The 15528-nt window shown below is 42.0% G+C and overlaps 1 protein-coding gene across 1 annotated transcript in view; it reads right to left on the bottom strand.

Moving 5' to 3' along the window:
* Window positions 1-755: 755 nt before the first annotated feature.
* The window catches only part of GAS6 (growth arrest specific 6), a 39481-nt gene continuing 24708 nt past the window's right edge, over window positions 756-15528 (bottom strand). Inside the window, exons 8-15 of the mRNA XM_058825192.1 lie at window positions 15264-15385; window positions 15031-15149; window positions 14449-14638; window positions 8949-9113; window positions 7431-7599; window positions 5707-5879; window positions 4712-4937; window positions 756-1330 (exon numbers count right to left, since the gene is read on the bottom strand). Coding sequence (XP_058681175.1) covers window positions 1179-1330; window positions 4712-4937; window positions 5707-5879; window positions 7431-7599; window positions 8949-9113; window positions 14449-14638; window positions 15031-15149; window positions 15264-15385 — 1316 coding nt within the window. The 3' untranslated portion in view covers window positions 756-1178. The remainder of the gene's footprint in view (window positions 1331-4711; window positions 4938-5706; window positions 5880-7430; window positions 7600-8948; window positions 9114-14448; window positions 14639-15030; window positions 15150-15263; window positions 15386-15528) is intronic.

Below are 15528 nucleotides of genomic sequence, written 5' to 3'. Positions count from 1 at the left end.
TTTTCATGCTAATCCTCTGAAGGATGGTGTAACCTTAGCCACCCAATACTTGGATTTTTGCACTGCAGCATATACCAAAATTACTCAGTTTATTCATTTGATGCAAGACAAGGACCAAATAAAACAAGATTTAAGTGACTCAAGAGAGACTAGGCAAAGCCCATCCCAACTTCAGAAGGATAGCTGAAAAGCTGAACACACTTTATGGCTCTAAAACCTTTCCTGCATAAATCCCCATGGATATTCTCACCTCATGCAGTTCAGCCTGGCTAGCTCTCACAGCTCAAGCCTCTCTGCTCCCACTAGGCTCACAGTGAATGAGCCAACCAAAAATGCAGCAGCAAAAATATGTCATCACCAGATAATATTCCCCAATTCTCAACACCTCATCATTTACTCCAGCAGCTATTGACACAAAAGCTGTATGGCTTTCAACTTCTTGAGTCTTTCCTTCTAAATGTTTCCTGCTGACCCAACTTCATTTTCCATTTTCTGTTGACCAAGAGTTTTTCTAAAGGTCACAACTGAGTCTTTTTTTCTGTGGTACCAGAAAGAGAAGCTCTAGCCATAAGAATAGCAGCCACCATTTGCTCTGCAGCTGAGAAGATATGAAACACTGATGGAAGCATATAAACCCCAACCCTCAACCTCCAAAAAAAAAAAAAAAGCAGCCCTTCCCCTCGCCCCCACCCTCTCCCAGTGTAACCTCCAGACACCAGAATACAGAATAATCTCAGTACAGGTAAATTAAAAACTTGTATGTAAATATTTTATTCTCTCATATTTTGCAAATCAGAAAGCAGTGTTTGGTAATAAAAAATAATACAGAATTATTATTTTTCTTCCAGTCCATACTCATATATTACCAGGTTTCCCACATTGCAGATGAAACTGTCTCTTACAGCCTAAAGACAGTATTCACTTTCAGTACATTCTGTACTTTTGACTTATTTAATATTAGTCTTCTGAACTATTTACAAATATATTACAACCTTTAAACCTCAAAGCAAAGAGCATTTCAATAATCAATCTGACATAGGGATCAGTAGCTTCTACATAACTTCAGTGTTTAAGAGAAACTATACACGCAGTGCGGTAGATCTGAATAATTTATATCTTTTAAAAAAAGAAAAGCACTGAAAGTTTCTGAGTATAAAACTTTCGCATTGCAGTGGTACCTACTGACCCTCCTGGACTGGAGGACAGGAATGTGAGGTGATGTCACTGTGCTTGTAGAGAGCCTCATCCAAGTCCAGTGCTGTGTTGTTCAGCTTGAGGGTCATGCAGCCGTGGTAGGAGGCGGTGACCGGAGTGGAGGTGACAGGAACGTCTGTGGGAAAGGGGAGATAAATGTCTCTGACAGCTGCCTTTAAGTAAACACCTGCACTGCCTAGGCTCAGATGGATATTGCTTCAATGAATTCAAGCTCACCTCTTTCCATGCTGGCGTTTCTACCTCCCCTGCCCCCTTGCCAGAAGGCAAGAGCCCAATCCCAGACGTGAGGAAAACACCATCTGTTCTGGTGCACCAAAGCCCTTCTCCCAGGCTGAACCCTTCCTCAGCTGCTCTGTGCCTCTGCAAGGGCTCCTGGATGAAACCTTGTGCTGCACAGCCCCACTGCAGTGGGACAATGTGTTCACACAGCCCCATGTTTTCCTCCCTCCATCTCTGAACCCTCTAATTTGTCATTGGTGGAGATGTTAGACCTCCCTCTAAATGCTCTTCCTCTTCAAAATAACCTCCAAAATATTATGGGGAGAATTTTATGACAGGAAAGCATTTCCCATATGCTGCCTCTGCCACTTGCTGGACTCATCTTTACCATGATTTTGCTGTGTATGAGCACAGGAAGTTTGCTGGCCTTCATGAGCAAGGTGCTGGAATTCATCAGTAGAATTGGTCAGACTAATGAGACTAATTTTTACTGTGGAGATCCACTGTTCTTTTAATCAGTTTACCAGAGACAGAAAACAGATGGCAAGGAAGAAGACACTAAGCACAATCCAATAGACTAGAGGAAATTAGTCAGTCTTACTACTAACTTCTGTAATATCATATACACACCGACTGTAAACAAACAAAAACACAACACAGTAACATAACAACAAGAAAATCTACATGAGCTCTGTCCTCTACCTTTCCCCAAAGGTCTTTAGTTTATTTACAACACAAAGCTGACCTAATCAAACTGGTTGTGCAATGGAAAATAATGAACTCAAAGAATATTTAACTTCACAGTGATTCAGGTGGCTAAATAAATCACTTATCTTTACATCGAAGCAAGGACAACTTGAACAATAGGTTGTCCTCTTGACCCAAAATTATATGAAATTTAAAGTGCTCTGCCTGGAGATATGCAGGGCTGATGTGCTCAGACACAGCTCAGACAGAATCTGGGACTGAGTGGGAGAGAGAACATTTGTGGGAGATCTGTAAGCCACAAAGAAAGACTACAAACCTCTTCAGCTTCCAGGGGGAGAGCTACCATTGCTCAGTAGTTGTTTTATTTAGTGATGTTATCTATTTCCCATTCCCCTCCATTTGCCAAAGTTTATCTGCAAAGTCTGCTGAAGGAATGCAGCATCTCTGTTGTAACACCTTACAGGAATGTAAACTAAATTTTGAGTCAGAAGAGTTGAAGTTGTGACTTAACAACTTGAAGACTCATCTAAGGAGTCAAGCAGATTGCTGTCACATGTGCCACAGGGCTGACTAAAAGACAGTGTGGGCTTTCAGATAGATTTGTAAGAGATTAAAAAGAATTTTTTTAAAATTTTATTTTCAAAATACAATAATTTATACAATGAAATACAATTTCATTGTATTGTAAATTATGTGAAATATTTAATTTTCTGTTTTGACTAGAAATGGATCTGTCCAAAATGTGGCCATGTAAAGATTTGAAAGCCTAGTTTAAAGGTTTGTTCACCTAGTGGAATGCATAGTTTCTGAAAAATCACCTATGCATTATATAAATTACATAATTTAGGATTTACCAGAACTGAAAAGCCTACAGAAAATGCAATTAATGTCTACATGTTCTCTCTTATCTGTTGAAACTCTAAGTAGTATTTCTTCCACATCTGCAACATTAGCTGTGCTTAGGATCAGACTTAATAATACATATTTGGATCCAGAATTATTTCTTTCTTTGTGGCAAATGGAATAAAGAGGTGAAGTTTGACCACTATACTGTTTTTTCCACAGCGTATGGAAGCACGGAAAAACCAAAAACTACGTAATGTTTTCAAAATCTGAATGAGCCAAACTGTCTTAGATCTGACCATTTGGTATTGTTACTTAACCCAGAGTGATTAATCCAACTGAAGTGCTGAAATGTTTATTTATTTGGCAAATGACAGTGTTTCTCATGGAAGTGCTGGGTTCCTCTCAATGGCAAAAGCAGAGTGCTGGCAGAAATTCCTGTTGCTAAGCACAACAGATCAAAGGGGGGATAGCGCTAAACCTACAGCAGCCAGCTGAGCCCGAGCTGCCACAGCCATGGCAATGAAAACCAGGCCTGCACCCAGCACAGGTAGTCTAAACCACAGAGAACCTGCACAGTGACAGAATGGGATGTTTTCTGAGCTGTGGAAATCGCCACTGTGCATCTGAGAGCAGCTTAAAAGAAAGCAGGCAACCTCTCTTGCCTGTGCAATGGCCAGCTTAGATAATTTAATCTGAGAGTAGAAAATGCCACGTTTGGGATTTCAGCCTTGTTCCTGCCACTGTGTGAATGTCCCAGAGTATGTGGCCTCCCCCTTCCAGGTGTGACTGTGAGCCATTTGCATCATCAGCAAAAATCCTCTGTAAACTCTTGTTCATGGTGGGGACAGCCACACCATGTGTACTGTGTGGCACCTCAGCCACCCTGTTCCAGCCTGACTGCTTCAGCACCTCACAAGAAGCAAACATTTGTACCTCTCCCTTGCTTGGGCAAGTAAGGGCAAGATTTTGCTTAGCTGCTGGCATCATGTGCATCAGAGACATAAGTGTTCCTTTAATAGCATTCCTCAGCAGAAGGGACTGATAAACCTGTTCAGGCAGAACAAGAAACAAACTCCCAAACTTGGCCAAAATTCATGATTCAGATGAAAGTTTGATCTTACAGGTTCAGAAGAGAGGAGCAGACTGACCTCCCAGAAGAAACGCTGTTGTGCTGAAAAGCCAGAGACACTATAAATGGTGCTAGCCCCTTGGTTGCGCCCTACCTGCCCCTGGCTGGGAGGCAGTCAGTTAACTGTGTCGTGCTGTGATCGCTTCAAAGAGCATCAGCCAGGGACAATCCCAACACTGCACTTCCCAAGTTTTAGGCAAAACCCCCTGAGGCCCTAGTACTCCCCTCAAGGAGTGCTCCCATGGATTCATTGCATTAATGAAGCACTGCAAGAACCTGTAGCCCAACTCCTATGGATTTTACCAGGTTTAAGGTAATAACCCAGTTTACAGCAATCCTTCAGATTAAATAATTCTTATTGTTGAACAAGCAAAACCTCCTCTTAATATTTTTGCCTCTAGCTGCCCTCATAAGGACACAATCATTCAAGCAAAGTGCAACCCCAGATCCATTATGTTCCTGCACTGCAGACAAGGCCTGCTCAAGCAGAAAGAGAAGGACTCTCACAGCTTGAACAGAAACAGTTTTCCTGACTCCCAGCTCAGCAAAGCGAGTTGGAAGTCTGTGGTCCATGGTACAAAACTGGAGGCTCACCTGGCAATCCTCCCACGTATGTCTTCGTTGACTGCAAAGAGCTCTCCAGGATGGACAGACTGTCCTCCAACTCAGAGATGCTTAGTTCACTTTCTCCTGCTACCCCATCCACCCTCAGGGATAAGTGATCTTTCTTGAGGAGGACATCCACAGAGTGTTCCTTTTTATCACAGAGATTTATTGCCAGCCTGGACACAACTGTGTTCTCCAAGGCCACGATGACAAACTGAACAGCAGTGAAAAGAAAGAAAAACAGGCAATGAGCAGAAAAATACCTAGCTACACTTACCCAGTACCAAGATGAGCCCAATGTGTCCTTTATTTACAAATATATTGCAGAGCCTTCAGAGAATTAGGCTTATTACTATTGCTGATTGTGTTCTGAGCTCATTTGCACAGATGAAAAACCAGTGAACCAGTGGGACTAATTCTTGAAACTGTCTTCTCAGAGAGAGTTCTTAGTGGGTCTTGCAGAAGTCATTATATTGCACTGGGGACAAACCAACTGGAGCTGCTGAACTATTAATGAAAATTGGCTCATGGGATTTAGTGAAATCCTTCCTGGCTTACCCTTGTGGAATGCCAGAATTTAGCCCTTTGTTATGAATGCCATTCAACACTCCACCATGACTGGCTTTTCCCAGCACCTTTCCCACACCTAAAGCCTTGGCTACTTTGGGACAGCTACTGATAAGCAAGAATAGGAATCCATGGTTTATGGCACTAAACAGTTTCTGTGCCAGAAAATAAAATATGCCTGCATTCAAGAGAGCAGTTCTTTTACCTAGGCCACATTTGCAAAGAGCTCCCTATTAGCATCTGACACACGCCTGTAAGAGGCAGAACTTCAGGCAAGCACTGTTGTTTCAGACTGTGCTCTGAACAGATGGGACAAATAATGAGACAGGCAGCAAACTTGACAGCTGGTTTTGAAATTGACTTCCAGTTACCAGGAAACAGCAAGGAAACTTCTGTACAAAAATACTTGTTTGTACCTGTTGCTTCAGTTTCTTTGTGGAGTGATAGTCAATCAGAGACAGCGATAAAGGGACAGATGCTTCTTCTGTAACTAGGGCAAACAGCACACCAGTATCTGTTGCTGGTTGAATTACAGCATTTACTTCAATTTCCCAATTTGTCTTGGTTTCATTTCCAGAAGAAGGTTGCACTGCAGAAAAAGGAATTCATTGGACAATGTGTCAAATGGGTAAGCTGTTCAATTTCTCCCTGGAGAAGAACATAGGCAGATGAGCATCTGGAGGGACTGCCACATTTTTTTTTATTTTACAAAAAATCATTCCAAAGCACCTGAACATAAAATTGGACAAGAAAATGGCATCAGTTTCCTCTTGATACCTTATGCATTCTGCTGGTTTTAGAATGTCAAAGGATAACATGAAGCTTTTTATCACAAAGAGTTAGTCCAATTCCCATGGCTGCCAATCTGACACATTCAAAGAACTGCTACAAGATAGGTCAATTGAAAACCAGTTTTTGAACCAGTCTGTCCAAAGATCATTGAGAAATCTGAGTTGAAATTTGACATGCAGGAAACATTTCTATGAAAGCCTGTATTAAACTCAAAATTGTATAAGCATACTACACTCACCACCTACTCAAACTCTTCCTGATCACTGATCTCTCAGAAGTGTGGCATGTTTATTTCACCTGTTGCACCCTGAATTAAATTTTCTGGTATCTACTTACTGCCTCAGTGCCCTAATAATTGAAAAGGTAATGAAGGCTGCAAAGAAAGATATCAATGTGCTCCTGTAACCTCCCTTCACAGGACTATTAGCTTTGCTACTTCACCACATCTTGAAATACAATAATCCATTCTTTATAGAGCTTACCACTGCAAAGGAAAAAAAAAAAAAAGAGAATGATTGTTTGAAAAAAATTGCAGGTGCTGAGGCCTTATCTGCACTTCACCTGCATTTTAGATGCTGCCTTGTCTTTACTTTGGAACTTTTAAATCCACGTGCTAAGTAATATGACAGACACCTGGTACTCCCTAATTGACCATGGCACAGCAGAAAAATCCACATAACACTGAACAGATGGCTCCTGCAGAGCAGGACTTACACACCATGCTAAAATAGATGGTCAGCATTTGTGTGGGTTCAGAAATATTGACAGCTGATTACACAGATAAGCAAACACAATAATCTAGAACAATAAAAGTTGCCTTTCTGAGCGCTACATTAGTATGGACAAGTTTGATTTGAAACCTGTTATTACTGTATGCCAATTTCATTGGCTTCTATCAGAGATATGCTTACTGCATTTGTCCCAAGTGTAAGTAAAGACAGCCCATGATTAGAAGTGAATCCAAGACAATAGACAATATCAATTTTTCTGTCTATCATCATAAGTATGGCTTTCAGGTCTCCCTGTTGAGCAGGAAACAATGGTAAGGACTGGAAGCACCTAGGCTGCTGACAGAGAGGTGTAAAGCCTCTAAGGCTGAGGATTGGCTGGAGCCAGTATGGCTGTGAAATGTGTTACTGGAGCTACACAGAAAGAACCTGATGGCCACATTTGCACTGGCTTGATCTATCATTTACAAGCCTTCCTTTGACAAGAACCACAAGTTTAATCTTTTCTGCATCAATCTACAGTGAGTCTGGCACACACCTAAGTTTTAACACTGTTTATTAACCAGGTATGGTTAATGGCAGGACAACGGGTCAGAAACAAAAAATCCCAGCCTACTTACTGTGAGTAAGATTGAACACAGCAAAACCTCGGCCAGGATAGAAGGAGCCTCGTCCTGCCACAGCAAAGCACTGCATCTTTTCATTCATCTTTATGGTCTCCTGGATGGAGGTGTCCTCCCCATTCAGCCAGTTCCATGCCCGCATGCAGCCATCCAGCCGAGGGTTGATCTGGGAAGATACAGCAGCATCTCAAGCCTCAAATGATTGCTCAGTGAAGAGGAATTGTGTGCAAAGGAATACTGAGTTATATTCTCATACTAAACAGTAGAAATCATTTTGATGTGTTATGCACATGCAAACCAAGAGGCAGCAACCCCAATCCTGTGACCCCAAGCAAGTGAATGGTCAGTATTTCCCCAGGAAACTCCCCTGAGCTCAGCTTGTCTCCACAGGCCAGAAGGGCATTAGCTAGTGCAGGTCCTGGTTTGGTTGTATTGGTTCTGTAAGCTCCTCTATGTGTTGCCCATCATTAATACAACTTATTTCTAAAGCTCTGTAGCCAGAGCTCCATAATTCATCACTGCAAATGCTGGAGGCTAAGTTAAGACTGGAAATCCCAATCCTTTTTGTCATTGCAAACAGTCTGCATGACATGCAAGACAGACATTGGAGCTGATCACGGTATAAGTTTTTGGGTTCTGGCTCAAGGAGGGGTGCATGCACCACAAGACTGGCACACCACTCTGTACAAACCTCATTCCTTCCAGCTTCTAGTTAGGCTATCCTGTACCTAATGTATTAAATGTCTTAAATTTAATTTTAATATATAATACATTATATAATAATACATTTAATAATACATTAAATTAAATGTATTATCCTGTACCTAATGTCAGCATTAAAATGGGAGTCAGTTTGTAAAGAGAAGGCTCCTTGCAAAGTCTTTAAATCAGCACCACTGCCCCCAATTAAGTGAAGGAGAGAAAGAATTAAGTGTCTGAGCCAGGATAAAAACCTGAGGAGTTTCTGGCCCTCAATCCTAGATTCTGACTACACCCTGGGCTTACTGTTTCTGACAAGCAGTGGCCCTGAATGCCTTCTTGGGAGGCACAGGAGCTGTGAGGCTCAGCTGCTGCACTCCCAGTCACAGAGCCTCAAGCTTGTCACCCAATTTAGGAATAAAGAGATGCAAATTTGGATTTCAAGGTGCCAACTCTGCTGGTGGTGGGCATTCAAACCAGCCTGAGCAGCAGCTATTCCAGAAACACAGCAATCATCCAATCTTACCCAAGGACTGCCTTAACTTTTATTCATATGCTGTATCTACTTCAATTAGGAGGAAATAAAGAAAAATAAGCTTCTGTTTTTCCTTGGCTCTCACTATAGTGACACAGCAAACAAATGCAGCAAACTGTGATTTGTTACACGTGAAGAACAAACTTTGGTCACAACACAAAGAGTGCCCCTGATGTTGGTTCCAGACTTGGTAGGCACAATGTCACCACATTACCGCAAGAAAAGATGAACTCAAGCCCTTCAGGCATGCAAAGGAACACAAGTTATCATGCCACACTTACTGGTAGAATAAGGTCCTTTGTTTTGAAAGGAATGCCTCCTACAGTCAAATTCAGCTGGTACACTCCCTTGTACAGTGTAAACAGGTTTCCTGAGACAGCAATTTTCATAACTGCATCCCTGTTCACCTTTATAATCAAATTTCTTTCAAGTTCCTCAACAGAGATCTGAAAAAGTAAAATTCCAAATTGAGTTATTAAGTACGAATAGAACTTAGTATCTGTAATTTCAGGTACAGGACAGACCACAGTGAAATCCCCAAGATAAAGGAATATTTTCAGTCCCCAAAGCTCTTTGTTCACCTTTTAAGTTACATTCCACCTTGATATGTAAATCTACTCTAGAAAGCAGTCTGTGATTAACCTTATTGGTGAAGACAGTCCACCTACTTCAAAACAGCTACAGAAAAATGTGAGTGGATTAAATACATGACTTGTGTAGGTTGCTTTATGCAAAATGTAAATGCAATAATGAGTTATTAATGAGAAACTTCCTATTGCAACTGCATGTGAAAGGAAAGGCTGGAAGGACCAACAAGATGTCTTTTGTTGGATCAGTGTAAGATAATGCAGAAGCCTCCCAGACCCAGTCTTTTAATATCCACCTCTTCAAAAAGCACAACACAGAGTGGAAATTTTGAGAGGGTAATAAAAATGTGTAATAGCCAATAACTTTTCTCTCAAAAAAGCAACTGCAAGTTTTCCTTCCATGTCTCTGAAAAGCTACTTCTAGGAAGATTCTATTACCACTGAAAATTCAAAAAGATTTCATCATTTTGATTATGACCAGGCTGCACAGAGAAGCACTATAAATCTTCTGTGGAGGGAGGGAAGGTGAAGCCCAAAGCTAATGCACCAGACTGACCAGCAGCCAAGATTCTGCTGCCTTGGACATGGGTCCTGCTACCAGTGGGGTGTTCTGTGGCTGTGGCAGAAGACAATCTCAATCCTTCTGTAAAGAAGAAAGGAACACACCTCCACTATTTCATAATCTTCTTCCCACTCTATGACAGATACTCCACCTACTCACTCTTCATCTGTACAGCTCTGTTCCCTGGGACACCTAGAAGCAGCTTCTATCAGTGAGCTGCTGTACAAACCAGTTATCTGTTTCAGAGGATGTTTAGACATGTCCTGCCCTCTCCCTGCTAGCAGGTCAGGTCCTGAGCATCTTTCTCTCTGTATTCTGACTAGCAGTCCCAAATTGCTCTTATCAGCCATTCTGAGCTCCTGCTCTGTGGCTGTAACATAAAGGAGAACATAAAGGGGTTGAGCAGGTTTGTACCTGGGCACTCCCTTTGGATTGCAGTCTTCAGTAACCAAGATTAAGTGAATTTGATAGTAGGAAAGACTATTCACAGAATATTCTCCTCTCATGAACCTTTTTCTTCTCTTATGAATTCCAGTACAATCTGGTTTATATTGCTACAGCACTGTTTCCACCTGCTGTGTTGCCCTATGCCACATCCTACAGGACATTAATTTATTTTTCTGCAGCTTGTTTGTTTAAAGCAGCACCTACATCTCCAGACTGCATTTCATGGAGACACACCAGCCAGTCTTAAACAGGCTCTTTCTGAGTACTGGGTGGCTGTGAAGCCCATTCAGTGTGTGGGAACATAAGCCCACAGGCTGTGTAGCCAAAAACTCACACACCTCTGCCCAGTGTCGTGGTCACCACTGCCCTGATGCTCCAGGCTGTGGAGTGCCACAAGAAGCTGGCACAGAGCTTCTCCCTGCTCCTGGCACAGACACTGGGCAGGCACAGAGCCAATGGGAATTGGGAATAGCCAGCTGCATCAGTGCCCATACTCTGAAGAAACACTGCTACTTACAGGGCCACCAGAATTCAGGGCCTTTTAAAATTTTATTAGATTGCATAGCAAGTAATAACATATAAATAAAAAAAAAAATCTGCATCTGATCTTTAATACAAGCAAACCAAAATCAGCGAAAACTTCCATAGGAGAAGAGGTTAATCCCTGTGGGAATTCTCAACAGATTCCAGTTTAGGAAATTACATTCTGCCTACTTTACAATGCCCTCTGGCTGTTTAAGCTCCTGCTTCTTATAGTCAAAGCTTAATTGCTGGTGCCCTACCATCACATATAAACCAAAAGAGGAAGCCTTTCAGTAGTTAGCATCCTGCTCCAATTCCCTACTCCTGTGGCAAGGAGAAGCTGCTTGCTGCCAGCCACCATGGCTTAGGGACATTCAGCAGACAGTTCGCATAGCTAAGGGCTCCCATATGCTTAGCCATAGCAAGGGCAAGCAGCTTTGTGTGTTGGATTCATGCCCTGGACAGCTTATGGCACACAGCTAGCCTGCCCACTGTTTGCTGAAAAAAAAAAAAGGCAAGTGGACAGCACTGGAAAGGGACAGACCTACAGTCAGCTGCAGGGTTACAACCAAATACCAATCTTGTGATTGCTTAATTTTCAGCCCTGACATTTAACAGTGCAGGTAAGTTATTATTTTTGCTAACCAGACTTTGCCCTCAGAGCAGGACTAAACTGAACACTGAAAATAAGACAAAATGATGACTGTTTTTGGAAATGCAAAACAAACTGAAGGCGAGTGCATTCTCTATCATAATTTCATACGTGCCACTTCATCCAGCTGCATTACACACAAATAACCACACTGAAAGTCTTTCCTGAGGTTTGCTTGTTTGTGTTTTCAATGCTGGTTCAATGCTCATTGCAAAATATTTTAGGAAGGATTAACACCAGAGAAAATACCTAGGTAGAAATATTGGCCTGAAGTTTTGAAAATGCCATTGTATTTCAGTAAAAAGTATGCAACTTTTGCTCAAGAGATGAGAACACAGCTGGTGCTTTTTCATATCTTTTGCTTTTAAATAGTTGTTGTTTGTCCATCTGCTGCAAGTTAAGTAGTAAAATTTCTTTTCTCATAACCCATATGAAGTTCTCTCAGTATCCAAAGTCCTCTGGTAAAGATCTAGCCAAAACTAAGGGCTTGATTCTGTGCATACTGAAGTGCAGACTAAAGATCACAACTGCATTTAAGCCTGGACTGTGACATCTGAAGGTTGTTGGGGCTGTGTTTCATGGAAAGTGAGGCTGCAAAGTACACACACAAGTCCATGCTCAAAATGAAATGTGTGGCTATGTGTTTTATAATAGGAGACAGTAAAAAGAAATTCTTAAACAGGATTTCCTAAATCAAAAACCATGCCAGAGAGAGAAAAATGGAGAAATGTGGGAGGGGATAAAATATAGGAACATATTTACAGTTGTATCACTCAGCCATATAGATTAAATGGCATTTAGAGGGGTGTGACACTAGATGTCAAGCAGAAGAGAGCCTAGTATCTCTAGGGTGAAAGCAAGAGAGTAGAAAATACAGCAGAGAAAGGAGAAATCAACAGCCCCCCAGCAAAGCAGGCAAGATCCCAAGTCTCAAAGGTGTAAAATAGGCAATCAAAAGACTAAAAGCTCCTTCCTTCTGCTGCTGTTTATCTTTGGGTAAATGCTTCTGCTTTGGGGCAGTATCAGCACTGCACTGTTTCTCTCTGGGAGACAGCCAGCAGAATTATGGCCACTGGCCTGCTCCAGGTCCATTCCTGTGGCTGCCCTGCACGATGCTCTCTTCTGCACTCGTGCCATCCTATCTGTGCCTCTGGCACTGCTCAGCCCACAGGCAGGGCAGCACCCCTGGCTGCAGGGACACCTCTGCCTCCCCCCATCAGTGTGGCTCCTGCCCACCTGCCCCACACAGCACCACAGCTTGGTCTTTACTGCCCCAAAAAGCCTTGGGAAGCACTTCTGGGGGACTTATACAACCCCTCAGAAAATGTGCAGGGTGTGTTGCTGCAGTCACTCGGCCAGGCAATTCCTTGGTTAGGATGGTACCTCGGGATAAGAGCCCTGACACTGATAGCTGGCAGGAGACATTTAATTCTTGCCTAAACATGACACTTTCATCCCACTGCCTTCTCTCCCTGAAAAAAGAAAACACATTTCAGCTGTGTCCCCCTCAAACTAATATGGGCTAGTTTGTAATTATCTTATAATGAGGTCAGGCACTTGGCAAGTATGTTAGCTCCTCTGTTAAATGAATTAGCTTGACAACAGCTGATTTTTGTGACTCCCAAGTCACTCCAGTGGCATTCACTCTGCTTTTCACATCTTCTGTCACCATCCTCTCTTTGCAGGCAATTACAATTGTCATATTTCAAATTAGCACAACAACTCTTACCATAAAATTCGGTAAGAACTGGCTTGAAGCCATTCCTATATGTAAAGATACAGCATATCACACATTTTATCTACAGCTTCACTAAACCTCTACAGTTCTCCATTTGGAATCTAAAATTGTTTCACTGTCATTAAAGGAACTGAACCAAACATCACCTCATCTGCTGGAAGCATTACCAAATGTTAGTGGTTGATAGTGAATGTATTCTTAATTTATTAATTAGAAACAATTTTTTCCCACTTTGCTTATTTCTTTAATGTATGATTTGGAGCTTTTATATACTAAAAAATGTAAACCAGAAAATGATTCAGTTACCAGTATCTGCATTTGTCTCATATGTGAGTTAGCTGAGAACTTCCCACCCACTCCCCAAGAGGCACATCAACTTAAAAGTTAAAAGAACTAATTAAGTAAGAAAAAATGAAAGGAGAGGAAAAGCAGAAGTGAGAAAGCATGTATAAACTGCTCATGTAGTCTAGATCATACTGCAGCATGTTTTTCATGATCCTGGCACAAATGGCAACAACCTAACGCTCCCAAAATCACCAGCTGATGTTCTGTGAGAGTGCCAAGAAGAACATGAACCCTTACAATCCATATAATCTCATGAGATTTCTGGGATTATGGTATCAATAAAAAATGCTTTAGGGGTTACAGTGGTATTGCTGGGTTGACAGTTGGCCTTCGTGGTTTTAGAGGTCTCTTCCAACCTTTTTTGGAATTCCCTGATGCTATAGTAGACTCCAATATCTTTACAAGGGAAACAGTCTATTTTCTATATAAACAGGCCTGAAGACTTTATAAAAAGTATATTGTAGCATAAGAGATTTGTCAAGGCCTCAGAAAATCTGAGGCCTGTAACTAAACAAATGAAGGAATAAACAAAAGGAATAAACACACCTCCCCACACCAAATACACTTGGAAACTTTCTTAAAAGAACAGAGGGAAGGATCTCTTCATCTGACTTCCAGCCCTCAGCCAGAGACCATCTTCTTGAACTCAGGGGAAGTCATCTTAGCCCTACTGCATCTCAAAGGCACTGTTTGTGCAAGTGGTTGCTCTGGTTGTGCAAATTAGAGATGCAGTGTATATTACAATGGATATAAAGTATACTTCAATTTCTTAGGAAAAATATTTTCACCTTGGAATGTATAACATACTGGCATGCCTTTAATGGATAGACAGGTTGGAGAAGCATGAATGCACAGAGTCCGTCTGCACCTGATGAGTGCCCCCCAGAGAGGCCAGGAAGGGGTGGGGCCCCGGCAGGTGCGGGCTCACCGTTTGCCACATGCCGTGGTTGATGAGCGGCCCGGTGCTGGTGACGCGGCCCACGCTGCCGTACTTGAGCTGCAGCTCCAGCCGTCCCTTGCGCAAAGCCAGCACGATCCACGTGCTGTCTTGATGGCCTCCAGCAAAGAAAAGGATACCTTCAGGATCAAAGGTTCTAAAGTCGAACTCAGCCACAAGTCTGACCGCACAGGTGCCAAGAAATAAATTAGTTATGCAGAGTTCAAAAACCACAGAATATTTTCTATACAGATAGCATCAATTCTAGCAGCTCTAAAGCTCTGTTAAAATACACTAGCTTTTAATGCACTCCTGAAAGCCTTAAGATGTGAGTACAGCTTTTAAAACACCATCAAGAATAAAGAGTACAATAACATATTTCAGTAATTATCCTAACAGCTCTGTGGTCAAGGCTGCCTTTCTCAATTACTGGTTTAGGTAATGTTTAGCCTAACAGGACTTCATAATCCAAGCAAATAATGATGAATGTAGGGTCAATTATTATTGTAACAACTCCCTTGCATGCATCAAAGCCAGTTAGAGCATTTCACTGCCATTCTAAATTGTCCTCACCTCGTCAGTTGTTTCCTTTTGAAGCGCAGCCTGATAACAGGAGTGCCGCTGAACATCCTCCCCAGGTGCAAGGATTTAATACTCCTTCCAACAGCAAAAGGCACACATGGTATGATGTTCTATAATCAAAACACATTTCTGAGTGCTTATTATCCTCACAGAGCAGAAAGAGAATCAGAGAGTGCTGTGAAGTAAAGGTCTGTCTGCAGTTACAGCAATGAACACTGACATACCTCACATGTATTCATGTCCTGGGAAAGCTTCACTCCCCCTCTGCCATCACAATGACAGGTGTAACTCCCTGGTGAGTTGACACAGGTCTGTTCACAGAGCTGTTCTTTGCATTCATCTATGTCTACACAAGATCAGAGAAGAGGAGAGATAAAACAAACTGAGTTTGTTTAAACATTTAAACATGACAGAACTGAGGAAATGGCCTGAAGTTGTGTCAGGGGAGGTTTAGGTTGGATATTAGAAAAAGTTTTTTCACCTAGAGGA

The sequence above is a fragment of the Ammospiza caudacuta genome, chromosome 2, assembly GCF_027887145.1.
Source record: "Ammospiza caudacuta isolate bAmmCau1 chromosome 2, bAmmCau1.pri, whole genome shotgun sequence".
Lineage (NCBI taxonomy): Eukaryota > Metazoa > Chordata > Aves > Passeriformes > Passerellidae > Ammospiza > Ammospiza caudacuta.
Note: the sequence above shows the minus strand (reverse complement) of the source record. Positions and strands in the feature narration are given on the sequence as shown.